Raw genomic sequence first — 27,292 nt, 5'->3', positions numbered from 1 at the left:
CCGGCCGTGTCCCCGCGGGGAGGCGGCTGCTGGCCCGGAGTAACCAAAGTCATCTTTATTAATTGCGGCGGTTCGTTACAATAAAAAGGGAGCCACGTGTCACGGTCACTGCACGGCGCTGGCCGGGCCGGGGGGCCGGGGGGGCCCTTCCCAGGCGCATCCCTAAAATCCGAGGTGCAGGGGGAGCGGGGTGGGGAAGGGCTTTGGGTGGCTGAGTGGGCGCTGCCGTCATGGAGGTGTTTAGCACCGAGGGACCCCAGCGAGGCGTCCTCCTGCTTGGCCCCGGCCCCCCCCCCAGCTGCCTCCAGCCCCACCGCCCTGCCCGAGGGCCTGGGGAGGTTTGGCCCCGGATTTCGGGAGCTACCTGGAACCCACCGGCCCTGCCTTGGGGGTGGCTGGTGATGCTGCGTGGGGCTGCTGGCGTGGCGAGGGACAGGGGCGGGGTCCTTCCCCCTTCTGCCACCAAAAGGGACAGTGGGGGCCACAGGGTGCTTGGAGAAGGACTGGAAATGGGGATAAGGACAGGGATGGGGCAGATGCAGCTTCCTGCCCCACCACACTGCTCTGCCCTGCAGGGGACCACTGGGGCACCCCCCACCCTGTTCCAGGCTCTGTGCACAGCGATGGAGGAGCTGGGAGCAGCCACATCCCGGGGTGTCCCATGGCCCCAGCGGGGGCACCGGGTACACGACAGCCCCATCTTGGGTTGTCCCATCCTGCAGGGCACCAGGAGCTCGGGGAGAAGGAGTGACCCGCCGGGGGGATCTCTAGCAGCCCCACACTTGAGGGGCGGCTGCTGGCCATGTCCACACTCCCGTCCCAGCCAGTGGTGCCAAACCCAGCTGTGGTCCCTGGCGCCGCAGGTGGGAACGGGCTGCGGGCAGGTCTCCCACTCACACACCGGGGAAGGGTCTCCCACCTGCAGCGAGGCACAGGGGGTCTGTGTTCCCTGTCCCTGGCTAGTGCCACACTGCAGAGGTGCTCCCAGACTCCAGGATGGCAGGAGGGAAGGACGGGCAGATGAGGGGAGGGAGGGCTGAGCGGGAAGGGGAGAAGCGCGTGGCGATGCTCCGTGCGAGGGAAGCGGGGTGGCTCGCCGTGACCGGGGGGTCTCTGCTGCGCTGGTCCGTCCCACCAGGCAGGACACAGCGCTGGTCACGTGTAGTTTCTGGTTTATTCCTTGGGTTATATTTATATATGTATATAGGGGAGGGAGCCCTGTGTTCCCCGCCGCACCTGAGCCGCAGGCGGCGGGAGCAGCGAGGGGACCCCCTTTGTCCCTGCTGAGTCCCAGCGGGGCTGGGAGCAGGGCTGGGGGGCTCTGGCCGAGCAGGGGCTGGGGGTCCATCCCTGCCGCACACCGGGGGATTGCACTGAGTACAGAGAGGGGGGGGGGGGGCCTGCCTGCAGCCCCCTCCCCTCCAGCCCGGCAGGGTCGGGCACTGAGGGTCACCTCTCTTTGGGTTGGGATGCGGGGGGGGGTGTGCAGAAGGGCTGGGAAGTGGGAAAGGGACAGAGAGCTGGGACACAGCCCCAGGGAGGGCAGAGGGAGGGAGAGCCCCGGACCCCAGGAGAGGCTGGCAGGGGCATGCGGGCGGGCAGGGGGGTGGCAAGGGGACGGGGCAGAACCGGGCTTGAGTTCACCCGCCGTCGGATCCACGAAAGGTCTAAGATAGAAAAGAGAGAAGCTGTGAGCGGGGCCAAGAGCTGCCCCAGGGTGTCCCCGCGGCCCCCCATCACAGTGAGCTACGGCCACGCCGTGCAGTCCGGGTAGAAAAGCGGAGGAGGCCGCGGTCACAGCCGGGTCTGTGCCTCGGGGATGTAGATCTCGATGCTGTCCGCGCTCTCGGTGGCCGAGCTCTGGCGGAAGGACGCGGCTCTCTTGGCCGCCAGGAGCCGCTTGCGGGCCTCCTGCCGCTGCCGGTCCACCGAGTCCAGGGAGCGCTCCTTCACCGGGTGCACCTTGGAGCGCGGCGGCTTCTTTGGTATCGGGGGAGGCACCTTCTTCTCCTCCTGCACAGACAACAGGGGCTTCAGGCTGGGACCTGCCGGGACTGGGCATCCCAGCAGGCTCGGCACAACCGGTGCCGGTGAACAGGAGCACCGTGGGTGCCAAAGCCACGGCGAGGGACTCCACAGACCCTCCCACGTGTGCCCAAGTTGCGAGGCAGGACTGCTCATCCCTTCATCCATCCAGTGCCAGGAGCCTGCCCAGCCCCTTGCGGGCAGCTGGGATACCTCAGTGGGAGAACAGCCCTTCTTTTGCCTCAGTTTTTCCCAGGTCTGTTTTTCCACTGTTTGCTAAAAGCAGTTGCCAGAGGCAGCCCAGCAGTGGTTTGGGTGCAGATGTGTCACGGGAGGGAGGGAGAAGTAACAGGGATGGGTACCAGTGGCACTGCCCTTACCTTGGGCTCCACAATCTTCCACCCATTGGCCTTGAGCTGCTGGAGCTCTGCAAACTTCATGCTGACGTCCTCAATGGAGAGCTGCAGGAGGTCCCAGAAGCCAGCCAGGTCTTGGAAGGTGGGCACAGGGAAAGCGTTGGGATCCTGTGGGGACAGAGGGACACAGTGTCGTGCATGTCCACCCGTGGGACATCAGGGCTGGCCGTGTGGTCACCCCATCCCCCAGTGTAGGGTGGGGCTCTATGTCCAGCTCTCCTCCATGGTGGTACAAAATCTGTTTTTCCCTGGCTGAGGGGAATGAGACCCCCCCGCCCACCACGGCTGACCCCCAGCACCACTGCCCACACTCACCATGTTCTGCTGGCAGAGGCGGTAGAACTGCTGCACCTTCTGGGACATGAGGAGCTGGGCACTGCCCACTGCGCTCCGGATCTTCTCCAGGACTGGGGGGGGGAGAGCAGACACTCAGCACTCCCGGGGGGCACAGAGGACCTGCACCCCCGGGGTAGTGGGACAGCACAAGCAGCTCAGACCCCTCCAACACATGCCATGTCTCCTCCCTCCTCCAGACCCCTCTAGCCCCAGAGGGTTTCCCCATGTGTCTTGCCCTCACCCAACCTCTTCAGCCGTGGCAGGGGAGATATTTTAAGGGAGGACTGTGACTGTGCCCCCCAGCTCTACAGGACCCCACAGCCTCCTAACTCACTCTCCTCGGGCAGGTCATAGTCCTCGGCCTCCCTCTCCATCTGCTGGCACCAGCCCTCCATCTTCTCCACCTCTGCCTGCAGCAGTTTGATGAACCACTCCCCGTCTCGGTGGCAGGGGGAGGCGCGGCCGGAGTCGGGGAGGCTGCGGGAGCCCCGCTCGATCCAGGCGTCCCGCCGGGGCACCTCCACCGTGTCGTACTGCAGCTGGTAATCCTCCCGGTACGCCCACTGCCCCTGCGTGTGCACCGTCTTGTACACGGCGTACTGCCGGCCCGACTCGGGCTCCGAGGAGTGCCGCTGGAACGGCCGCCCGAACTGCAGGGCCTTGTCCTCGGTGGCCACGGCCAGGCCGGTGAAGCCCTCCAGCTCCAGGTCGGCCTGCACGCCCGCCGTCACGCTGTTGGAGCGCTTGAAGCGCGCCCGCCTGCGGAGAGAGAGAGTGGGTGGGGACCCTCACGGCCACGGGGGACCCTCATGGCCACAGGGGACCCTCATGGCCACGGGGGACCCTCACGGCCATGGGGGACCCTCATGGCCACAGGGGACCCTCATGGTTACGGAGGACCCTCATGGTCATGGGGGACCCTCAGAGCCACAGGGGACCCTCAGAGCCACAGGGGACCCTCATGGTCACGGGGAACCCTCACGGCCATGGGGGACCCTCATGGTCACAGGGGACCCTCACGGCCACAGGGGACCCTCACAGCCACAGGGGACCCTCATGGTCACGGGGGACCCTCACATCCACGGGGGACCCTCACAGCTACGGGGGACCCTCACGGCCACGGGGGATGTCCCCACTGTCCCATTCCCCCGCTGGGTACCGCGGTGGGCAGGAGCATGGTGAGGGATGCCCACACTCAGGATGGGGCTGGGGATGCCGGCCTGGATCCCAGAGTGCTCACGGGGCCCCTGGGGACAACCCGGAGCAGCTGCAACCCGCCAGTCCCTCATCTCCCCTGCTCTTAGCCCCGTTTCCATGGCTACCGGCGCTGGACCGAGGATGGAGAGGAGCCTGCACTGCACGGGCTGCGTGGGCACGATGCCTGAGCTCCGCTCCCGCAGGCCATGCAGGTCCTGGCATACCTGGCGTTCCCACCCCAGCCAAAATGTCGTGGTTAGCTGCAGAATCGCCCACAGGTTCATCTGCACCTGGCCCGGGCTCAAAACCCAGGGCTGAGCCCAACAGAGGAGACCTGGTACAGGGTGGGAACGAGGCAGACCCTTCCCTGGGCAGCAGCAAGGGCAAAGGGGAGGTCAGATTCTGCCCCAGATAGGGGCAGCTGGTGTGGGATGGGGACAGTGCTGAGGTCTGGGGGTCTCAGCCAGAGGAGAGAGGGAAAAGATGGTGCGGGGCAGTGGTGGTATGTGGAGCTCAGGGAGCCCCTGGGGACCCAATGCCCAGTGTGCAGTGAGTCTGGCAGGTCTCAGCCCAGTCCAGCCATGCCCAGTACCTTTTGTCCTCCTCCACCTGCACCCCGATGGAGTGGAACTCCCTCTGGCTCCGGCTCTCCGTGTCCGAGTCGGAGGCGGCCTCAACCTGGCAAGGGGCAGAGGGAGAGCGCTGGAGGGCAGCCCTGGGTGCAGCACCGAGGCTCAGCATCGCCCACACCAGCTCGGGCAGCCCACGGGGACGAGCGGAGCCCACCTGGACGCCGATGGACGGGCGCCACTTGCGCTGCCTCGCCAAGCTCCGCAGCTCCTCCCGGCCGGGGATGGCCTTGATGATGAGGGTGGAGGGCTTGGGAGCGGCGCGGGGCTGCACCGGGGGCAGGTCCAGGGCCACGGCCGTCACCTTGGAGCTCTCCAGGCTCTCGGCAGAGTTGCAGCGGGCCTTGGCGTCTTTGGACCAGGCGGGGCTGCGGGAAACTTCGCTGGGCAGGTAACTCTCGTGGGTGGACTCGGTGCTGCTCTGCGCCGTGACAGAGATGAGGGGTTTGGCTTTGGTTCCTGGAGGGATGGGAGGTGGAGCTTTTCTGTAACTGAAGGCTGTTGTGGGAGAGGCGCAGGATGAAAAGGCACGTGAAAACACAGACACTTGCTCATTTTCCACCACGAACAGGGGCCCCGGGGAATGGTGCCCACCTCCTCCCACAGCACGGGGCTCAGCCCCACAGGGTTTGCCCTGAGGAGAGCTCAGAGGGGCTGTTTGGCCAGTTTTTGGGATCAGAAACCACCCCAGACCCACACTAGCCGCACTGCTGCAGCACCCAGCAAGGGGCAGAGGTGGGGACAGAAATGGAGGGAAGGAGGGGATGGTAAATGGGTGCTGGGGACACCAAGCAACCCCCTGACTGGGACTGAGCCACGAGCAGGATGCTCACGCCCTGTGCCATGGGCCAAAGGGGAGCAGGGAGGGGAGGGCAGCAGCCGCCCTTGGCAGGTGCCCGGGGTGAGCAGGCGGGGAGACGTGGGTGTCCCTCGCGCGGCCGACCCCACACCACCCCCCGGGACTCACAAGTGCTGGGCTTCAGGATGCTGCTGGTGATGGGCGGCCCCGGCGGGGCCGACATGGAGAAGAGTGAGAGGCAGTCGTCGTCCTGGGAGCATCCCGCCTGGATGGCCCGCAGGTAGCTGTGGCTCCGCATGCGGAAGCAGCCGGGCAGGTCCAGCGCCTCCACGGCCTGCGACTCCACCTCGCCGAAAACCGACTCGCACACGGCCTCAAACTGGTGGTTGAGCTCGTCGTTGATCTGGGGAGAGCGGCGGGTGAGGCTGGGGGTGGCGAGCCGGGGCAGGAGGTGCTCAGAGAGAGAGACATCCACCACCCATCCTGCCCCATCCTGCCCCGCAGCACCCGTGCCACAGGACCTACCTGGCCGGTGGTGAAGGAGCGCCCGTAGCTCTGTCCCCGCGGGAGCATTCGCGGTGGCGTGCAGCAGCTGGGACAGTTACAGATATATGAATCAGAATAGTGCCTACTTGCAAACCTAATGAGAGACAGTGGGAATAGAAGGGATCGCACCAAAAGCAACACATTCCAGCGGAGCACTTGGAAACGCAGCTGCAAGAGATGCTCCCGCCAGCCACCGCTGCTGTCCCCACTCCTGCCTGCCCCAAAAACTGTCACCCACTGAGACCTGAGCACATCCCAGTCATCCCTCTTTGAATATGCCTCTTCTCCCCACTCTCTGCACGTGGTTGTAGTCCCCCCCAAAGCCCAGCACAGCCACGTCCCCCTGCAGTGCCCTGACACAGTGCAGACAGGGCTCGGTGTTGCCGCGCTGGGGAGCGTGGCCGTGAGCGGGGACGGTGCCGTGAGCAGGGACGACGCCACTCATCCTCCCAGGGAGCCCCAGCCTGTGGCCCCGCTGCTGACCGCTGTGCTGGGACAGGGTCAGGAGGTGACAGCCCTTACTTGGTCCTGGCCTGGTCAGCGCTGGAGGAGCGGCGGTAGCTGTCCCGCCGCGTGGCCGCCCTGGGCAGCACTTTGGCGCTGATGTCCGAGTCGGCGCTGTCCTCGTCGCCCATGGCCTTGATGTAGCTGCCGCTGCGCATCCGCCGGCACGGGATCTCCCCGTCCTTGCCCGCCGGGTACCCGCTCCACTCGTCCTGCGGCACCTGGAGCGGGAGGAGAGCGTGGGAGGAGGCGGTGGCCGGGGTCCCGCAGGCGGGACACAGAGCTGAGCCACGTGCCAGCCCACGCCCATCCCAAATCCGGTGTGTCCATCTCCCCTGCCCTCCCCACAGTACCCCAGAGCTGCAGGGACAGACCCTGGGGGCTCTGTCCCCCTGGTAAGGCCCCTAAATCCAGGAGAGGTGATCCCTCCTGACAGCCACAGCTCCCCCCGTTCCCAAAACGCGGGGCAGCGCAGCAGCTCCCACCTCGCGGCCCCTCTGGCGGGAGCGCCTGGGCCAAATCCCACCCATGCCAGCGCAGCGCCCGCCTGACGTAGCAGGCACTGGTCCCGCCACGTGACGCCAGCACCACCAGCACCACGGGGTCCTTACCAGGCTGTGACAGGGGGATGGTGTCCCCTGGGGCCCGCGGGGAGGGCAGTGGGGCTGGCACCCTGCCCCGATGCCCCCGCTGCCGGCGGAGACGGGCCCCGGCCACCCCCACCCCCAGCCCGCACGGCATTGCTGCTCCCTGTCTCCTTCCCCCGGGAAAGGGAGAGAAGAGTTAATTAGTTTTTAATTGGAAGGGGGGTGACCTGGAAGGGTGACAAGGCAGGCAGTGGCACCCAGCCAGGCTCGTAGGCAAGATAAAAGCCACGAGGAGCAGGCAGGCGCAGGGTTGCTGGTGGCCCCGAGCTGACAGAGCTGGTCTGACCCCAAATCCACCCTGCACGGGGCAGGAGGCAGCAGATGGGCTCCGAGGGGACAGCGGGACTGGCGCGGAATGCTGGTGGACGGGACACAGGCGCCGGGGATGTGGAGCAGAGCTGGAGCATCCCCACAGCACCCTGAGCTGCTGGATGGAGGGTCCCAGTCCCAGCTCGCCCCAAGGCACCATCAGCCACAGTCCCCTCGCCCTGCCTGGCCCCTCACCTGCAGGTACTGGTACGCTCGGTCTTTGGCCTTTGCTTCCTGAAGCATCAAGGTCTTCTCGGTGCCACCAGCGCTGGGATAGGCTTCCCGGGCCTGGCTGACGGTCATGGTGTGCCAGGCGCTCCTCTTGAGCGTCTGGCCGTCCAGAGACATGGACATGCCGGCACAGGCCAGGCATTTTCCTTCCCCGCCGCCCTTTAGACTCTTCAAGGTCAAGTCTCTGAAGGCACTTTCGGGAGCGTCCACGCAGTACTGGGTGCCCTGGTCGGCGGCGTGCCGGCCGGACACCATGTAGCTGCTGTCGCTGTCCAGGTTGTCGTCGGAGCTCCACCAGCCCAACATCTTGGACCGGTGCCGGGAGTCCACCTTACGGTCCTTGCTCTTGCTGCGCTTGCCGTGGCGGGACTGGTGGTGGTGGTGGTGATGGTGGTGGTGGTGGTGGTGGTGGTGGTAGCCGTCCCCGCGGCCGTCCATCTTGGCGCCGCCGTTGTAGTCCCGCTTGGCCGGCGCCTCCAGGGAGTGGGACTTGGCGAAGAGTTTCTGGACGGAGTGGACGAGGTGGCGGATGCGGCTGGGGCTCTCGCTGCGGGGCTCGGCGCCGCCGGCCCGCGGGTACTGCAGTGTGTGGAAGCCGTCGTGGTGCAGCGGCAGCTGCTTCTCGAACTGGTCCAGCAGCGTGGGGGGCAGGCGGTTGATCTTGCTGGCGGGGTGGGCGGTCGCCATGCATTCGTCGCAGGAGTCGTAGGGCTGCTGCTGCGCGTGGTGCATCCTCGGGAAGGTGCTGCTGGCGCTGGCGGAGGGCGGCTCGCTCAGGGCGCCGCCCGGGCACTCGCTGGCCGCGCCGGGGCTCCGCGCCGGGCAGTGGGGATGCTCCAGGGAACACGGCTCGCTGGGGCTGGGCAGGTAGGGCGGCCGGCCCTCGGGGCCGTGCGGGATGTAGTCGGCGGGATGCTGGCAGTCCTCTGGGATGCAGCGGCAGCGGTGGCCGGAGGAGGGCTGTGTCTGGCTACGCTCCCCATGGTAGCCCTTCATGGTGTCAGCATCCTCCCCGTAGCCTCGGCATCCTGCAGGGATGCCCCTGCGGGCTCACCTGTGGGGACAGGGATGGGCACGGTGTGAAGCTCCCCTCTGCGCCCCACCACAAGCAAAACATTGGGGCTGGCCCAAAGGAATGAACTGAGGTGACTGGGAAGGTCCCAGGGTGGGATTCGGCCCTGGCTGAGCCCCTGTGAAGTGCCAGAATCATGGGGCGAGGTGGGCACGGTGCCGGGGGTTGGCACCCAGGGTTACCCTTCAGCTCAGCTGCTCGGAGGGGGCAGAGGGAAGGAGAAGGCACTGCCGGCAGCGACGCAGGCAGCAGGGCCTGCAGACGGCGAGGAAGGACACGCTGCCATCAGCAGATCCTTGTTTTCTCCTCCGACACCAAATATTGTGAAGTGTTTCTCCATTAGGGAAACGGTTCTGGCTGAGCTTTTCAGCCGCCGCGATTCACAGCCCCGCTAATGAGCTGCCGGGGGGCGCGGGGGGGCCGAGCTCCGGTGGCTCCACCCAGCCTGTCCTCCCCACACAGAGCACCCCACGGCAGCTGGAGACCCCCAGCCCTGACACCCCTCCCTGCTGGGGTGGGGGGCCAGGAGCAGAGGTGGCTGTGCTGCGTGTGGGGCAGCCCCACACTGAAGCAGGAGGAGGGATGGCATCGAGCCAGGCTGAGCCCGTGCCAGCCGCCGGAGCCGCCCGCACCCATGGAGGTTTGCGTTCCTTACGGTCCCTCAAAGGCTCTGCCTTCGGTTTGACTGTAAATGAGGAAATTACTTATTCTCCAGAGCATCTCGGCTAATTAACAGGCGTCGTTAATGCTCTCGTTATCATATTTGGGCAGGGTGCTGCGGGCAGCACGTCTCCGAGACTGGCTGCAGGGCAAGGTGACTGTGGGACGTTCCCTGCGGCACGTGGGGTGTGTTGGACCACGGGGATGGGAAACGAGGGACACTGGGAGGGTCAAGGCTGGGAGGGAGGGGGTTGTGTGCCCCGATGAGCCCTGGAAGACAGAGCAGCTGGGAGTCCCCAGGGGGTGTGGGGATGAGCAGTGACAGGGCCCTACTAAGCCACTGCCACCACCTTCCTTCCCAGCCTCGGGGCTGGATGGCTCCATCCCACCCTCACCACTGTGCTCCTGCTCTAACGAGGCTCCCTAATTGCTGTGTCTGAAGGGAAGGATGTGCAGCTGGTACAGAAGATGACTCTCCCCTCCCGGGAGAGCCGCTGCGAGGAGCGGGAGCAGCAGGGCGAGATGGAGCTGCCTCTCTGCCTGGGGATGGAGCAGCAGGATGGATGGACGGACGGACAGACAGACAGGCTCCCAGCCCTGCTCTGCCTGCGCGGGCTGAGCTATCATCTCCTGCTCGGGGAGGGAATTCTCAGCTGATCCAAATATTGCTGCTGCAGCGGGAGGAAGGAGTCAAAATAGCTGCGGATCCCGTCACCACGAGCCTGCCGGGCTTTTGTGCTCGGCAGGTGCAGGAATTCAGCAACGCCGGAACCCGGCGGCGAGGCAGCGCCGCGGCTCCCCCGCAGCTGCCGAGCGACGGCAGCAGATGGGGCCGTGCCATGACGAGGGATGCACTTCCCAGCTCACCATGGCAGAGCCGTGCCAGCACCTGTGTCCTGCCCAGGGACCAGCCGGTCCCCCCCGTGGGCACCCTGGGGGTGGGGAAGGGCTCAGGAGAGATCCTGTGGGGCTCAGCACAGGCAGCACAGCCGGGGATCCCCGTCACTGTGTCCCAGTGGGGATGGTCACACACAGAGGATGGGAGAAGCTGCCGATCCTGCTCCTCTGCTCTGTCCCAGGTGGGCGCTGTGGGCAGGAGGTTGGCACATGGAGCTGGGGGAACCGGACAGAGCGTGGCTCGTGGGCTGGTGGCTGAGAGCTGGAGCCGTGTCTCACCAAAGGCTGTTCCACTGCGCAGCCCTCGGGATGGAAGGATTTGTGCCACCAAACCACAGACTCAAATCCGGGGGGAAAAACCCCAGCCCGGCTGAATTTTGTGCCATTTAACACCAGGGTAATCACCACCAGTGGGAACCTACCGCCCACACAATTATGTGCTAGGATAAACTGGAAGAGCATAATTGCCATTACAAATAACTCACTCCTTGCCTTTATTGCTTCCAGAGCCTCCAGGAACTCCCACCGGCCACTCCTCATTGCCACCTTCCCTCTGAAATTTCTCCCTGCCCCAGGGCCAGCACAGGGAGGACAGGGGCTTGTGGTCCCCTGTGCTCTGAGCCACCCCAAAATTCAGCCTCCTGCTTGATTTCCCACAGGAGCACTTGGCAGAGGCGGTTCCGCTTCCCAGCATCCTCCCCATGAGATCCCTGCCTTGGAGGCAGCTCTGTGCCAAGGCCCAGGGCTGTGGGGATTCAGGGTAGATCTATCAGGAGTTGGAGCTTCCCTTGGACCCTGTGGCACCCTCTGGGATCACCAGTGGGGAGGTGACAGGACAGCAAATCCCCACCACGGTGTCTGGGTCCGGCGAACTGCCCCAGCGCGGGGTAAGATGGGGTTTCCAAGATCTCTGGGTCAAACCCCGAGAGCTGGGGGTTGATGGCCCCTCACTCGGGGGGTCCTGGCCCCCCGCCCTTCCCAAGCAGCCCCTGGCAGGGGCAGCACGTGCGGGGTCCTGGCAGGGCACTCACCGCCCGGCGCTCAGGGGGATGCTGATGTCCTCATGGCCCCGGCCCGCAGCGGCTCCTCCACGCTGGCTCTCCCCGGGGGCAGCAGGCTCTGGGGGAGGAACACGAGGGGGATGAAGCCCAGGGAGGAAGAGCCAGGATGTCCCTCCCCAAAACCTCCCCTGACCCACCTCCCTGTGTGTTTTTTATCAGCCTCCTCCCCTGAGGCCGCCCCGCACCAGTGCTGCCTGTACCAGCAGCGACAGGGACAGCTCTGCACGGCCACGGCCACGTGTTTCACCCAGTTTAGCCCAAAAAACCATCCCCGGCCCCATCCTGTTATGCAATTCCCTGCCAGCGGGTGCCGGAGCCGGCCCAGCGGCCACCTCGCCATCGACTTTGATTTGCTCCAGATCCGGCCTCGCACTCCACAAAACCTCCTCCCGCCACCCCTTTGCCTTCCAGCGTCAGCAAAGGGACTTTTTTTCCCAGCCTCCAGCCCGGGAGAGGCGCGGGCTCGGCCCGTTCTGCTCGGCAAATTAGCGCCGGGTTCTGCCAGCGCGGGTCCTGCTGGGGACTGTTACAGCTTTGGGATGAAAGCAGGAGAGAACAAACACGCAGCGTGAGCGCCCGGCACCAAGAGCTGGAGCCTGGGAAAAAAACTAAAATAAAGTGCTTTTCCCACTTAGGGGCTGAACAAATTTGATCTACAGTCGTCGGAAGAAAATAAATATGGAATGCTGCCAGGTCGCTTTCCACCACCACGCTTTTAATCTATTTGCTCTTTCCCAATTCATTGTAAGTGAGCAGGATTGTGGAAAGCAAACATTTTATTTTACTACTAATTGCTCTGTTATTTTATGAGGCGGAATTAGTAAAATTTGCTCAGCCTGGAGGAAAAGAAAAGAGGGGCTTAGTAAGAGATCAGCTAATTTAGCACAGAAAGGGGAAAGGGGAAGGGAAAGGGGAAAGGGAAAAGGGGAAAGGGGAAGAAAGTGGAAAGGGGAAGAGGAAAGAGGAAAAGCGAAAGAGGAAAGGAGTGTGAGCAAGATGCTAATATCACAGCAAACATGCTCAATGCAATCAGGAAATCAAACCCAGTCACTGTTAATAAAAGAAAACAGAGTGGCTGCAGGGGGGCACTGCCCGAAGAGTGCTGTGAGGGGCAGGATCCAACTGGGCACTGCTGGAAAAAAGGGATGAGGCAAGATTTTTAAAAAGTCACAAGAGACAAACAGCAGCTGAAGAATTGCAAATATGAGCAGAGGAAGAAGGGCGGCCGCTGAGAAGGGCCAGCAGTGCTGTGCTGCCCCAGCACCCCAACAGAGCTGGGGGGCTCTGGCACCCCGAGCCAGGAGCATCTCCCCTGGCTCAGCCCTGCCCTGGCACATCCCTCCTGGCTGAGCACAGGTGCTTCCCAGCACCAAAACCCAACCCCACAGTGTCTCAGGGCTCCCACCAGGAGGCCGAGGACAGGCCGTTCAACGGGCCGGGCACGTTATTAAGCACATGATTAATTTTGGCACCAGCCCCAGCTGCCTGACAGCTCCTTCTCAGGGCTGGGAGAGCGAGCGTGAGAGGTGCTGCCTCTGCTGATGCAGCGGTTGGTGGGATGAGAAATCCTGCAATGCAGCACTGCTTCTTAATGAGCCATTTGTCTTTGAGTCTTCTTCACTCATTACCATGCCGGGAGAGGGATGGGAGTCGCCCCAAGTCCCCATCTGAGCAATTACTCGTGGAGCAGAGCGAGGAAATACGGCCACGGCGCTCCCAGCTGCCAGGGATCCCGGCCTGGCCGCCAGCACTGGGACTCCCCAGCACAACACCAGTGCCTCTGGCTGCTGCCACCACGGGGGGAGCAGGACCCCCTGCCCTGCACAGCACACACAGCCCAGAGCGACCCACCGGGACACCCTGGAGCAGATTCCCTGGGACAGGAGCCACGCTGCTCTGACAGGCTGTGTGAGGGAGCCTGAGCATCCTTGGAGCTGGCAGGGCAAAGCCAGCAGAAGTTGGCTGAGAAGGAAAGAGGTGGCACAGGGAATGGGCCGTGGCAGTATCCCTGTGTGGATGCAGGCAGGGGTGAGATGCCCCGTGGCACAGGCACCTCCAGCCCCCTCGGCCCCGCGGTGATGCTCATGCTGCCCTCGGGAGCCAGGACATGGCACACAGGGAGCCAGAGGTGGGACCCCACAGCCAGAGCAGCAGAGCAGCTGACTGAGTCAGGAAACCACACTGGAGGGACCCCCAGAGCAGGCGGGGCCCTGGGGACCCCCGCCCGTGCCAGCTGGCACAGGGCTCGTGGGCGCTGCGCCGCACGGATGAGCACCATCACCGGTGATGCCCACGGACAGCTTCCCTCCCATGGACACCCTCGACAGCTGCCCACACTGCCTGGGGCCAGCAGCAGCTGGCACAGTGCTCTGGTGCCCTCCAGGGCTGGGTGGAAAGGGGGGACGTGCGGGTGACACCGGGGAGCCCAGCGGGGTGGAGAGACAAACAGCCTGATGTTCACCTGCAGCGAAGGGGAGGGACAAACAGGGACATCCCTCCGTGCCACATTCGCCCTGGGGGCTCTGCCCAGGCCCTCACTGGGTACCTCACTCTGGCATCCCCAAAGAGTCAGACCTGCCTGAGTGTCCTGGTTTCAGCAACACTAAGTCAGAGGAACTTTTCAGGCTTTGGGTGCCATGGCAGCCCCCGAGGCAGGGCAGGATGATCCCATTTCCCCATCACCCCCTTTTTCCCCCTCCCATCCACATGGAGCCACAGAATGGGCCGCATTGCCAGGGCTTAAAAAGCCACTTACCTCCCTTGTGGTGCCGTGCAATGCCTTAAGCCAGGGATCACCCCAAAGCCTCTTTGGAGAGCTGGGAGCAGCAGGGCCTTAGTGCTGAGCGTGGCAGTGGTGACAAACTCTGGCCACCCCCTGCCCATCCCCACCAAGCCCCCAGGGTGGGCTGGCCCTTCCATCCCCAGTCTGCTCCCCCCAGGCCGTGCCAGGGCTCTCACCTGCCACCAGCATCGCTCCTCGTCCCACTTTCCCCCCAGCACGTGGCACCTTCCTCTCCAACCTCAAATAACACCCATCCCAACCAGTTCCCTTTGCAACACCATCCTGTCCCAAGGCCGCAGGGGCCGGGGTTTCCAGGAACAGCAAGGAAGCAGAGCCCTTGGTCCCTGTGGCAGCCAGGGTGCTCCAGGCCACCACGTCCCATTCCCAGGCTGAATCCCCCGGGGCCAGGGCTGGGATGAGCACAGCGAGCCCGAGGCGTGGCACAGCCCAGCTCAGCCAGCGGAGGACCCAAAACTGCCGTTTTAATGGATGGGCTTAATTTGCAAAGCTGATGAAAACCTAAATATTTAAATACATAATTCTGCACAAATGCTCTTAGCACGGGGACGGAGCGAGGGGGGGGCACGGCTGGCGGGTGAGGACGTGGCAGGGATGGGGACGCTCTGCCAGGGCCACGTGGATCACCTGGGCACTGGCATCCCCATCACACACAGCGTGGGGACCACGCACAGCCTCGACCCTGCGGGGTGCAGCACCCACAGAGTGGGTACCACGGGGTGCCCTGCGAGGGGTGCTCTGCCACCGGCATCCGAGTCCTTCTCCACCACCAGAAGTGTCCCACAGGGAGACGTGGGGAAAAGGGAGCGTGGTCCAGGGCTGGGAGCTGTGAAGGGCAGCAGGATGGGCCCCCATGGAGATTACACCACCGATATTCCTGCTACAACAGCTTAGAGATAAAAGAGATTTGCGGGATTTACCAGCAATACAAGTGGAATATTTAATTTTAGCTGCCGGGGAGGAGCGGGGGCTCGACCTGGGGGCGTGTGGAGGTGGGCCCGGGGCTGTCCCGCCTTTGGGGAGGCATTTCCAGCCCTTGGGAGAAAATCAATTCCAGGGCTGTCCCTGGGGGCTGGGGGGGCCAGGCTGTGCCATGGCAGTGGGACCGGGGTGCCCAACCTGTCCCTAATCCCACCAGCCCCTCTCCTGCATGGCACGGCCTGTGCCAGCACGTGGGAGCTCCCGTGGGATCATCCTTGGATGAGCCACGTGTGTGGCCTCAGTGCCAGGGATGCTTGAGGGGGGGTCAGGAGGGGCCCTGGCCCCGCACACCATCCGTGGGCCATCCCTGAGCCCACATGTGGCTTCCTCCCCGTGCTCCCCTCTGCCCTGACGAGTGAGTCCCCAGAAAGGCTGTTCCTGGGCAAGGATGAGGCCATTTGCCAGCTGGGACATGGGGAATGGGGCTGGAGGCAGCAGGGGCAGGCCAGCCCCGAGCCCAGCACGGGGGTCCCCACGGTGCCACCGAGCCAGGTGCCCATCCTGCCTCAGCTCTCCGTGGCCACACTGGCACAGGTGCCGCTGCGGGGAGGGCTGGGGGAGGTTGGCAGGAGATGAATGAGGGAGTCGGGAGGCTAATGGCATTGTCTGGAAAGTAGGTCGTGTGCTGAGCAAAAAGATATTTATATCAAAGCTCGTTCCCCCGCAGAAGCTCCCGAGCCGGGTGCAGGCAGCACCACGAGCCCGTGGCCACAGCCCCGGCACCCCATGACACCCCACACCCCCACAGCACCCCCCTGCCCAGCCCCACACCCAGCTCTGCCACCCTGGGCAGTCGCTGGCCCCAGAACTGCCCCACTCAAGGGCTGGCAATGCCAGAGGTAAAGTTACCCCGATGGAATGGGAGCCACGGCAGCTCTTTGCCTTTTGCTGACCTGGCTGCAGGCGCCAGCCAGCACTGGGTTATTTTTATTTTATTGCAACCCTTGCCAAGGTGTGATATTGCCCTGGACGCTCCCGAGATGGGCACAGGATGCCCACGGCAGGTCGTGCTCAGCCCAACCTGGTGCTGGCTGTGGCACCACGGCCCCTCTCCCTGCAACCAGCCCTGGCCACGTTCCTCACGTCCTGCGTCACTCCTGTCCTGAGCTCCAGCCACATGTCAGCCTTGTTGCAAAGCTCAGCCACCTCCTTTCCTGCTGGGAGGAGACCCGTGCTCCAGGTCCCCTCCCTCACACCTCCAACCTTCCCAGAAAAGCCAAGAAATCCTCCCAGTGAGCCCAGACGGAGCCGGTGTCTGCCAAGAGGTTTTGCCCCCTCTGGCCGTGCTGCCCCAGTGGCTGCAGGCACGACCCAGCCAGCGGCCCTGGGGCCACCCAGCCCTGCTCTCCTGTCCCCACCCCTGTCCCCATCCCCATCCCACACCTGGCAGCCTCTGATCCGGCACGGGAGCAGGTTCATTTCCCATCATAGCTGTGCCGGCTGAATTTACAGCCTCGCTCCGAGTTATTAATAATAATGGCCTCACTCTTAAGTAGGGCTTTTCATCTGCCTCGCAGCCCTTTTCCAGAGGACGTCTGCGGCATTATCACCATTTTATTCTCGTTTCAGTGGGCACAAGAGTGAGATGGAGAAGGGGCAGCCGTGCCAGGCAGCTGAGCGAGGGGGGGTGTGGAGCGCCTGGTCCCGTGGGGAGCGTGGCCACGAGCCCCCCAGGGAGGCTGGAATTCCGAGGCCTGGCGGATGCAGCACAAGGCTCCTGCCGGCCGTGCCGTGGTGATTTACACCAGCAGCGAGCCCAGGCCCTGCCGCACGGATAAATCCACTCCAGGCAGTGATAAACCAGCGTCACCACACCGGTAATCCCAGCGCTCCCACCGCTGGGAGACATCCAGGGGCGACGCGCCTGTGCCGACGAATCCCGGTTCCGTGTCAGCAGGGAGGTCCCTGGGGATGGAGGGGGGGCAATTCCCAGCAGAACCGTGGCCGGAGGGGTGGGTGCTGATAGAAACCCAAGGGAGACCCAGGTACAGCACAGCAGCCTGGGGATGGATCCAGCACACGGGATTGCAGCAGCCACGTGGGACTGGGGACATCCCCGAAACGCCCCCAATGTGTCCCCCCGTGGTGCCCACCCGCCCCGGGCACCTCCGGTGTCTCCCTACCGTGTGCCACGGCGGGGCTCGATGGGCAGATTTATTCCCCTGTAAAAGAGCTTTGATCCCGAGTTATTTTTTGTTTACTAGCAACAAGGTATTGTAAATACATCCTTGCCGATAATTATAGAGTCTGGGCGCACACCTTAATCTCCATAAAATATCAGATGCTACAATTTGCCTGATTTAATGAGATCGGAGGCTGATAAGCCACTGAGGTAAGCTGCAAACCTGGGGGGGAGGAGGGAAATGATTGCAAATGTGCTAAACCACCCTCGCCCTCCTCCTCCTCCTCCTCCTCCTGCTGCTGCCACGTGCCCAGCCCGGGAGTGTGTGCCCAGAGCCGTAGCCCCCTGCCCAGCTCCCGGGGTGGGCCCAGGCTGTGCCGCAGCAGCTTCACGCAGGGATGGGCATTTAGGGCAAACGGAGCTTTTTATACAATTTACCTCATTAAAACTCCAAGAGCCGAGCGCGGCACCGGGCTGTGGCCGGGGGGCTGTGCCTCGGCACACTCTGTACCCCGTGGGCCCCGTGCCGTGCCGGAGGGGGGGGTCAGCACAGCCCAGGTGCCAGGCCGTGGCACAGGCAGGTCCATGTGCTGGCTGTGGGCACAGCCATGTGCTGGCAGAGGTGCTAGAACGGGGCCCTGGGGGTGTGGGGGCACGGCCGGGCTGCCCGGGCAGGTGTGCACACCAATGGATGCACACGTGTCCACGCGTGTCCATGTGTGTCCGTGCGTGTCCTTGCATGCACAGCCCTGCCTGGCATCACCGGCCGTGCCAAGGATAAGCTGGGGTGGGGGGCTCGTGCTGGAGGGGGCACGAAGGGGGCTACACACCCAAGGCCACCCACCTGCGTGTGCGCAGCAACGCTCTCAGCACGTCCCTCCCCGCACACGGGGCTCTGTGGGGTCCCAGGTGCCCGGGGTGGGGGTCTCCCCTCCTGCAGGGATGGGGGGGCCCTGCCTGGAAAGCAGGAGGCTCCTCCCGGTAACGAGCAGCACCGTTTCCACAGCAACCTTAAAGGCCCACGGCTGATGCCTCACTGATGGACCGACCTGGCTGGTGCCGTTCCTGGGGGACACCGAGCCCGTCCCCCCGCCCATCACCCCGACCTTGGGCCACTGCACCCTGTCCCCCCACCCACCAGCCAGCAATCCATCTCCCCCAGCTGATGCCTGGGCCCACCCACGGCCCTATTCCTGCACTGAGATTCCCAAAAAAACAGTGGACCCTTTGCACCAAGAGTGACAGGACCCCCCCAGACCACCCCTGTTCCCACCTGGATGGTGCAAGGAGCTGGCGGTGACCTACAAATGTCAGGCTGACGGGTTAATTAATTTCCCTCTTCCTCGGGCCGCTATCAGATGGAATCAGACGTCACCTGAGACTGTTAATTGGGCTAATTATTCCAGTTTCAGATTTTAAATAATTAGTTACTGTTGACTCCAGCCTGACTTCCGCAATTTTCTAAAAAGGTCAGATGGTTCCCGGCTCCCAAAACCCAAGGGAAGGGGTGGAGGGGCTGTGGCAGGGGCCAAGTGCTCTGTGCCAGCTGGGGACACTGGGGACAGCACAGTCCCCACCAGTGCCGTGGTGGGAACATGCCTCGTGCTCACACTGAGCTGGAAGGAGAGGGATGTCCTCTGCCTCCACGGCAATGGAGGGAAACCAGGAGAGAGAAGGGCAGATGGAAGCACAGGGTGAAGGGGGGGGGGGTGGGAAGGAGCCCCTTCCTCCCTCCCTACCCCGGCATGGTGACACCTGCCTCAGGCTGAGCTCCCTGGACAGACCGAGCCACAGCAACCCCCAGCAGCACCCGGGTCCCCCCGGGTACCTCATCCCTCCTGGTTTGACTCCCAGGGGGGAAATCTCAGCCTGGTGTTTCCAGCACCTGTGATTTTCCCACGAGGTTTCCCAGATGTTCGGCACCGAGACACAGCTCTGGACACGGGGCAGGAGTGGGGGCACATGGGCAGCACCTGCCCTGCAAAGCCTGACAGTGGCCAAAGCGAGACCTGGTGCCCGTGGGCTCCCCACAGGGACCACCCACCACCCGCCCGGGGCATCGCAGAGAGGGACACGCCGGGCAGAGGGACAAGCAGAACCAGTTCATCCCCAGGCTCATCCCCCCGGGAACGCCACGCTTCCTCCCAGCCTCATCCCCGCTATTAATAGCCTTCACTAGCCTCCTCGGGAGCCATTTGCATATTTGATTGCAACTCCGGGGCGGGGCAGGGCCCTTCAATCAGCCGCTCCCGCAGTCTCATTTGCATGGGTTGACATTTTGTTCTGGGAGCAGTGACACCGGCACCGCGGCTGGGGACACGGCTCCAGGGGGGCTGAGGTGGGCACAGTGTCCCCAGCCAGCGGTGCCACCCGGGGCACTTCACATCAGCCACCCAGGAGCACCAAGGAGGGTCGACAGCCCCTCTTTGGCTGTCCCAAACCCGGCAGGGCCTGATGGAGCCTCGGGGGCCAGCGTTCCTGGGAGCTTTGGTGGCCCGTGTCCCCAGGTGCCCCGCTCTGCCCGACTCCCGTCCAACCTGCCCGTCGGGACGATCAGCAGCGCCCGGCGGCGGGCGGGGTGTGCCCATCCCGGCGGGCAGGGTGTGGGGTGGCGGGCACGCCTGGAGGGTGGCGGGGCGTGGGGGACAGGGCGTGGGGTGACGGGCACAGCCGAGGGCTCCAGCCCTGTCTGGAGCTGCCGCACATCAAAGGCCGAGCGCAGGGCGGGACGTGCCCGGGGGAGCGGGGACACCCCGAGCCCCAGCGCGCCCTTGGGCACCCCGAGGGGACGGGGGTCGGGACACGCCGCGATGCCCGTGTGGTTCGATCTCAGCGCAGGGCCGGGGGGACATCGGAGAGGGATCAGCACCGCGGACAGCGCCCGCCGCCAGCGCCACCATGGCCAGCGCCACCATGGCCAGCGCCACCATGGCCAGCGCCAGCGCGGCCGCCGAGGCCACCACCATGGCCACCACTGTCACTACGGCCACCACCAGCGCCGTGGCTACCACCACCATGGCCACCACTGCCACCACGGCCACCACTATAAACTGCCACCATGACCCACGACTGTCACAGCCACCAGTGCCACCACGGCCACCGTGGCTACCACTGCCCCACACAGCCTGGAAACACGTGCCACAGGCGGCCACGCTGCGGCCCCACCACCGGCCCCACTCGCAGCCCCAGGCCAAGGATGCCCCAGACACAGCAGGAGGAGCAGGGCGGCTCCAGGGCCCCGGGCAGGCACAGTCAGGAGCTGAGTCCCAGGACACCGTCGCTTCCCTCCAGCTCTTGGCATCGCTTGGCAGGAAAAAACAACCCGGGGCGAGGCGTGGGTTGGGCCCTGAGGGTGACAGGGATGGGGAGAGGGCTCTGCTGCTTCCCTCCCTCCTGCCTCAGTTTCCCCTCCAAGAAAACACACAGGAGAACACAGGTTTGTGTCGTGGAGAGGCAGAGCGGTGGGGGAAACCACGGGGAGGTACAGAGGGACCCAACTGCCACTGTGACTGTGCCAAGGAGCAAACTGAAGACAGGCAGGGCTCGAAGCACAGATGTCGGCACCGGCTGTGCCGCTCCTCGGCAGCGGGGCCGTCTGGCAGGCGGAGCCGGGGCTCCCCGGCTCCCTCCATGGGCCGACACAGACACCGCGGGGGGACCCCGGCCCTCGCACACGCGGAGGTGCAGCACTGCCCTGCTCCCCATCCTCCCAAATGTGCAGCCCCCACCCTCAGCACACACCCCCCTCAATGCACACAGCCCCCAGCCCCAGTTCACCTCCCAGCACACACAGCTCCCGGTCCCCAACCCCAGCACACCCCCACCCAACGCACACAGCCCCCGGCCCAGCAGACACAGCCCCCCAGGCCAGCTACGCAGGGAACGGGAGCAGAGACCTCGGGGCTGGGAGCTCCCCATCCCGGCTGGGTGAGCTCCCCGGCTCTGCCGAGGCTTGCCTGGGCGAGGGCTGGCCGGGAGCCACGAGCTGCACTCCCTGCACACCGGGGAGGCGGACTCGGCCAGGAAAGGGTTAGAGCTGCGGGCTGCCCGGGGGCTCCCGCTCTGCCCGGGCTGGGGGGATCTCCGAACCGGCACCGCCGGGCACAAAGCGGGGCTCTCCCGAGCCTGGGGCTCTGCAAGGCACGGCCCCCCCCCTGCACGGGGCCGGGCCCGCTCCCCTCCCACCCACCCACCGCCCCACTCACCCGGCCGCCGCTGCTAAGCCATGAAGTTGCCGGCCTGGGCTGGGCGGGAGCCGGGGGACGGACGCGGCGCGGCGGCTGGATTCCCTCTGCTCCTGCGAGATCCCTGCGGGCTGCCCATGCCGCGGCCAGGCCGCTCGGCGAGGCCGGAGGCGTTCCGCGGGGGTCACGGCCACCCACGGCCGCGGCGGCGGCGGCGGCCACGCTCCCGGTGCCGGCACCGGCACCTTCCAGGCGGCGAGAGAGGCGGTGGCGGAGCCGTCGCCCCCGCGCGCTGGGGACACACCCACGCGCGCTCCCCGGCGCGCTCGGCCACCCCCGCGCACCGACAGCACCCCCGGGAAGGGGCTGCCCACGCCGGCAGCGCCGCACGCCCACGCACCGCCCCGCACGCACCGCCCCGCTGCATCACCCGCGCCGGCGGACGGGCACGCAGCCCCGCGCGGCCGGACGGACACACAGACGCGCACGGCCAGGCGGACACACAGACACACAGCCCCACACATGGCCGGATACGCAGCAGCCCGCACATGGATGGCACACGGACACACAGCCCTGCACAGCCAGACGGACACGCAGCCCTGCACGCCGACGGATGGACGGTCACACAGCCCGGCACACCCGGATGGACACGCAGCCCCACGTGCCTGGATGGACACACGGACACAGAGTTCTGCACACTCAGATGGACACGCAGCCCCATGTGTCTGGATGGACACACAGCCCTGCACACCCAGATGGACACACAGCCCCACGTGCCTGGATGGACACACGGACACAGAGTTCTGCGCACCCAGATGGTCACGTGGCCCCATGTGCCTGGATGGACACACGGACACACAGCCTGGCACACCCAGATGGACACGCAGCCCCACACACCGAGGGATGGACAGACACACGGCCCCACATGCCCAGACGGGCACACGGCCGCTCGGCACCACTGCACCCACACGGCCACACGGCCACGTGCTCCCGGCTGCTCCGGCACCGTGGCAGTGCTGTGCACCCACCCTGCTGCTCCCACCCACAGCGCCCCACGCACCCCCACCCACGCACCCTCTGCACCCACAGGCACCCGCGTGCAGCCCTGGCCCCCATCAGCTCCCCACACACTCACACCCACGGGCACCCACTGCAGTTCCCCCACCATGGAACTGTCCCCAACGTCCCCCGACCCAGAGAGGGCCCAAGGGAGCCCAGGGCGAATGTGTGTTGTGGCACAAAACACGAAACATGGAGAGCATCCCTCAGCTCAGCTGTGCTGGTGGCACTGATGGCACCACCCTGGGGTGCATCAACCACCACAGGGTCTCACCCTGACCCCCCGGCTGGGGACACCAACCACAGCAGGGACAGCCACCTCCAAGACACACAGCATCTCCCCAGTAACAACCAGGTCACTATTCCCAAACCAAGTAGCCCAGGACCCCCAGTGCCACCACAGTCCCTCCAGCCCCTTGGGGAGACAAGGGGTGCCCGGGGCCGAGGCCACAGTGCCAGGGATGGGACACTGGCAGGTCCCATCACGCCAGGGGTACCTTCAGTTTTTGCAGTCCTCTTGCTCTGACATGGCACCCGCACACGCCCACGGACAGGCTGTTCTCCCCCTCCGCTCTGCCCACCAAAAACTCCGGCTAATTCCCAGCCCAAATGGCTCCTGGTCCTGCAGCGGGAGAGGCCGGGCTGGCAGCGAGGCCCCATCACTGCCCGCTGCCGGGAGCTGCCAGTTTAAGGCCAACCAGACTCCTGGTGAAACGCCGAGCGCTGGCAACCACGCCGCAAACATCTGCTCTTCCAACGGCATCGTGATTCACAGGCTATTAATTGGGGCTTGGCAGCACTGGGAACTGTTTGCATCCCCTGGCTTCGCTCAGAGCCACAACTCGCTGCCGCCGAGGTCTGGGTGCCGGGGACGGAGCCAAACCCGGCGCTGCACCGGCCGCAGTGGAGCCGCACCGGGACCGGCCACGGGGCACAGTGCCCAGCTCCCACACCAGCCACACGGACACACGGGAGCGATGCAGAGAGAGCCCCAGGAACTCAGCAGCGGCAGTGCCCGGTGCTTGGCAGGAGCTGCCGGAGCCGCCGGCACGGCCCCAGTGCCCGCCAGACCCAAGTGCTTTGGCACGGTGGGTTGGTGGGCGCTGGTGATGCCCTGCGAGCCTCTGTGTCCAAACACCGCTGTGCTTCCATAGGGTCTCCCAGCTGCCTCCACACGTGGCATGGAGGAGTCACTCCCCGAGGCACCGGCTTGGAGGGGAGACGTGGAGCAGACCCTGCTCGGGAAGCAGCAGACAAAGACTGCGAGGAGCCTCCAACAACAGCCAAGAGGAATCTGAATTCAGAAGCTGATTAGAAACCATGTCATGGCTCCTTCCTGCTCCAGCATTTGGGGAGGAGTGAGCTGGGGGCCGACGTGGAAAATCTAATTAGGATGGAGGGCAGGTTGCAGAGGTGCTGACACAGGCGCTGCGGGGGCACGGCTGCTCATGGGAGGGGGACACTGGGTGCTGCAGAACCCCCAGCCCCGTGGAAATGGGGAAAGTACAAATTAATTCTCCTTAATCTGACGGGCACTCGCTCCACTGCCACGTGCCACGGCAGTGGGCAGAGAGCAGCCCGGCCTCCCCGGGGCTCGGCTCGTGGCTCATGGGCAGTGCTGGCCCGGCCCTCTCTGTCCCCCTGTGGGTGATGCCCTGGGGACGAGCTGCTGGGCAGGGCAGGGGGAGCAGAAGGGGCTCAATCCTGCTCAGTTTGGATGAGGTGGGTGTGGAGCACTGAGCGTGGCCCCCCTGTGCTGCTGCTCGTAGAGGGGCTGGGCATCACAGGGCCATCGAGACGGCCACGATGTGGAGGCCACTTTGTCAGCACAGGCTTTACACCCAATTCTCGGGGATGGCAAAGCCCCGAGGCCGCACTGAAGGGCCCTGCACAGAGTCCACAGCACCGGGCATGGCTCTGCACATCCCCCTCCCCTCACCTTCCCCCAGCACTTGCCGTGCCCTCTGCCACCCACGCCACAGGGACGTCCTGCCCTCTGCGAGGAGGGGAGCTGTCCCCTCCACCCAGCCCCCCACTGGGGTGTCCCCCAGGACACGTCTGCCCGTGCCCCCCGCCTGCCCTGCGAGCCCCCCGCCGCTGGCACGTCTCGCCTGCTATTCTTGGCTCTCCAGCGCTGCGCTCTCCCGGCAGTGCCACCGTATATTACTATTATTGCCGGCTGCCAACGCCTTGGAGCAGGCAGCCAGGCCCGTGATGGGGCTTCCACACCCCTGGTGACCTGTGATTCGGTCCCTGCCGGGGCTCTGGTCTTCAACAGGCTATTTCGGGAAATCCAATTTGATGGGCAGAAGGAGCACGAGCCACGCTGCTCAGCCCCTGCGCCGGATCCAGGCTCCTCACGTCACCAATCAGATCCAGATTTTAGCTTCGCCCGTGATGGCAACAAGGGCCAAGAGTCACCTTTGGCTCCAGATCCAAATTTCTGGCTGGGTAGAATCCAGGATTTTGGATCAGCTCGTTGGAGAGACGAGAGCGGCTGCAAAACCTGGATCTGGAGCCCCAGCCCCCACAGCAGCACCACCTGGGCACGAGGCCTGATCCTGCCCCCGTGAGTGGGCAGAGCTGTGGGGAGACACACACCAGCACAGCCACCAGCCACCTGCACGGGCTCTGTGTCCCGCAGGTCCTGTCATGGCTCTGCCTCCAAGCTGGTGATGGGGAGGCTGAAGGAAGGGCCCCCACCAGGGACCCCCAGCCTGGGCTGCCCGACACCCTCTGTTCCTCCCGTGCCTTGCCCAGGCTGCTGGGAGCCAGGCCCAGAAAAGAGGGCTTGGAGGGCCGGGGGTTTCTCCTCCAGCCCACATGGTACAAGCCTTGGCACTCAAGGAGGGAGATTTGGACAGCGAGAGCTCAGCACCAACTCACCCAGGCTGGATGGGGACACCACAGTTGTGTCACCCTGTTCCCTGCAGCAGGAATGCCCAGAGCTGGTCCTGGTGCCCAGGCTCGGTGGCACAACAGTGCCCAAGGCAGCCCCAAATACAACTCATGTCTGTGCCCTCTCTCACCACTGCTCTCACCACCCCCACAGCCAAGAGGGGCCCCTCTGCCTCAGATGCTCCATGGTCACTTTGATGGCTATTTTTGCATTCCCAGCCCTGCCGGCGCTGCAATAACGCTTTGAAAGGGCTGACATGCTCCTTCCAGACGTGCCCATCTCCCCGTGGCCTTCCCCCTGCTCCATCCCCCTGCAGAGGGGGTCTTGGAGGGCCGGGAGCCGTGGATGCACACGTGGGGACAGAGGGAGCGCGGGGATGAGGAACTGAGATAGACAAAGACCGACATCCATTTCCTGGAGGGGAATCTGCGCTGCCGGCTGGATCCTGCCCCGATTTACACCGAGGGCGGCCGCCTGCTCCCAGGGGGACAGCCAGCACCCACCAGCCCGGCTCTGTCCCCTCCTGCCGGGGGTCCCGCCGCGGGCAGCACAGCCCTGCGAGCCTCGAGGGAGGTGACGTGCGGGGCTGGATGTCACGGGATGGAGAGAGACCGGCGGTCCCAGAGCCAACTTGCTCTGCAGGTTTGGCGCAGGACGGAGGGACCAGACCGGCTCCTCCGACAAAACCCAACCGTCCGGGGGAAGGAAGGCGCCGGGAGGAGGGGGAACCCCGAGCCTGGCCCCCGGAGCTCTCCTTGCCTGCCAGGCTGGGTTGGACCGTGGTGGTGATGGCACCGCTCGGCTCCTGCCCCGCGCCAGCTCCCAGCACCCCGGCCGGGCATGGCCCTCGCACCCAGTGCCAACCCCGGCAGGATGGGAGGGGGAGCCCCCCGGGCTGGGGAGGGATCCTGGGCCTGCCCCCAGCCCTCCGCTGCGGGAGAGCGCAGGATGGCTGCTGTCGCCTTCCAGGGAGAAGCTGGAGGGGCTGCGGGCTGCGGCCCCCTCCCCAAAGCCTCGGGCAGCAGGAGACGGGGATGCCCGCACCCCTTCTCCCGCACCCACCGGGGGATCCTGGCCGAGCTCAGCACCGCGGTACCGGCAAGACCTTCCCGGCCATCCGCCGCCTCCATCCCCCCCGGCTCCATCCCGGGCCATCCCCCCGGTTCTCCCCGGACACCCTCTCGGCGGGGCTGGGGATGGGTCCGCAGGCGACACGTCCCGTCCCTGTGGGGCCGGTCCCTCCCGACCCCGGTGCCCCGCAGGGGAGATCCCCCCTCCCGCGCCAGGCACCGCATCCCCCCGGGAGCGGGGCCGCCCCGCCGCTCTTACCCCGCTCCCGCCGCCTACATCCTCCGGCGGCTCCCGGGCGGCTCCCCGACGGCCCGGCGCGGCCGCCCCCGGCCCGGCTGGTCCCGGCCCGGCTCGGTTGGGCTCGGCTGGTCCCGGCTCGGCCCGGGCCGGCGCCCCGCGGGCGGCAGCATGCGAGTGGCGGCGGCCCCGCAGTGCAGCGCGGGCGGGCGCGGAGCGGCGGGAGCGGAGCGGGGCCGCCGCGGCAGCGCCAAGACACGGCGGTGGATTTTCCCCGGGAGCCAGAGCGGGCGGCGGCGGCGCAAAATGGCTCCGGTGCGGCTCTGCCGCCGCCTCCCGGCGCCCCCCGGGACCCCCGGGTGTTGGGGGAAAAGAACGGGGGGAGCCGCGCGTGGGGCCGGGGAGCTGCCGGCGGAGGGGTGTGCGGGGCTGGCACCGGCACAGGGGGGACCCAGCCGTGGGCATCCCCTGGGGCACCCCGGGACGGCGGGGGCACCTGGGGACTGTCACTCACCCCTGCCCGTGGCCACGAAACCTGCCTGGGAGGGGATGGGGTGCTGGGACAGCGCTGGGGCGTCGGGATATCCCTGGGGTGCTGCGATAGCCTCGA

At 65.5% G+C, this 27,292-nt stretch overlaps 1 protein-coding gene across 4 annotated transcripts; it reads right to left on the bottom strand.

The window, feature by feature from the left end:
- Positions 1-40: 40 nt before the first annotated feature.
- Positions 41-26,770, bottom strand: DLGAP3 (DLG associated protein 3). 4 transcript variants are annotated; one of them, XM_027701333.1, is made up of 12 exons: positions 26,704-26,770; positions 11,300-11,387; positions 7,604-8,693; positions 6,471-6,673; positions 5,928-6,042; positions 5,571-5,805; positions 4,761-5,101; positions 4,567-4,652; positions 3,112-3,536; positions 2,757-2,848; positions 2,406-2,549; positions 41-2,013 (listed from the first exon to the last, which is right to left on the bottom strand). In XM_027701333.1, the coding sequence occupies exons 3-12, from the start codon at positions 8,633-8,635 to the stop codon at positions 1,795-1,797; spliced, it is 2,892 nt and encodes a 963-aa protein (XP_027557134.1). In that variant the 5' UTR covers positions 8,636-8,693; positions 11,300-11,387; positions 26,704-26,770; the 3' UTR covers positions 41-1,794. The 4 variants fall into 4 exon arrangements, with proteins under 4 accessions (XP_027557134.1, XP_027557137.1, XP_027557135.1 ...); XM_027701336.1 differs by having other exon boundaries at positions 5,928-5,994; XM_027701334.1 differs by lacking the exon at positions 26,704-26,770 and adding an exon at positions 21,438-21,668.
- Between the last annotated feature and the right edge of the window lie 522 nt (positions 26,771-27,292).

This window comes from Neopelma chrysocephalum, unplaced genomic scaffold (assembly GCF_003984885.1).
Source record: "Neopelma chrysocephalum unplaced genomic scaffold, ASM398488v2 Primary Assembly neopelma1_155, whole genome shotgun sequence".
Classification (NCBI taxonomy): Eukaryota; Metazoa; Chordata; class Aves; order Passeriformes; family Pipridae; genus Neopelma; species Neopelma chrysocephalum.
This window is presented reverse-complemented; position numbering and strand designations above follow the sequence as displayed.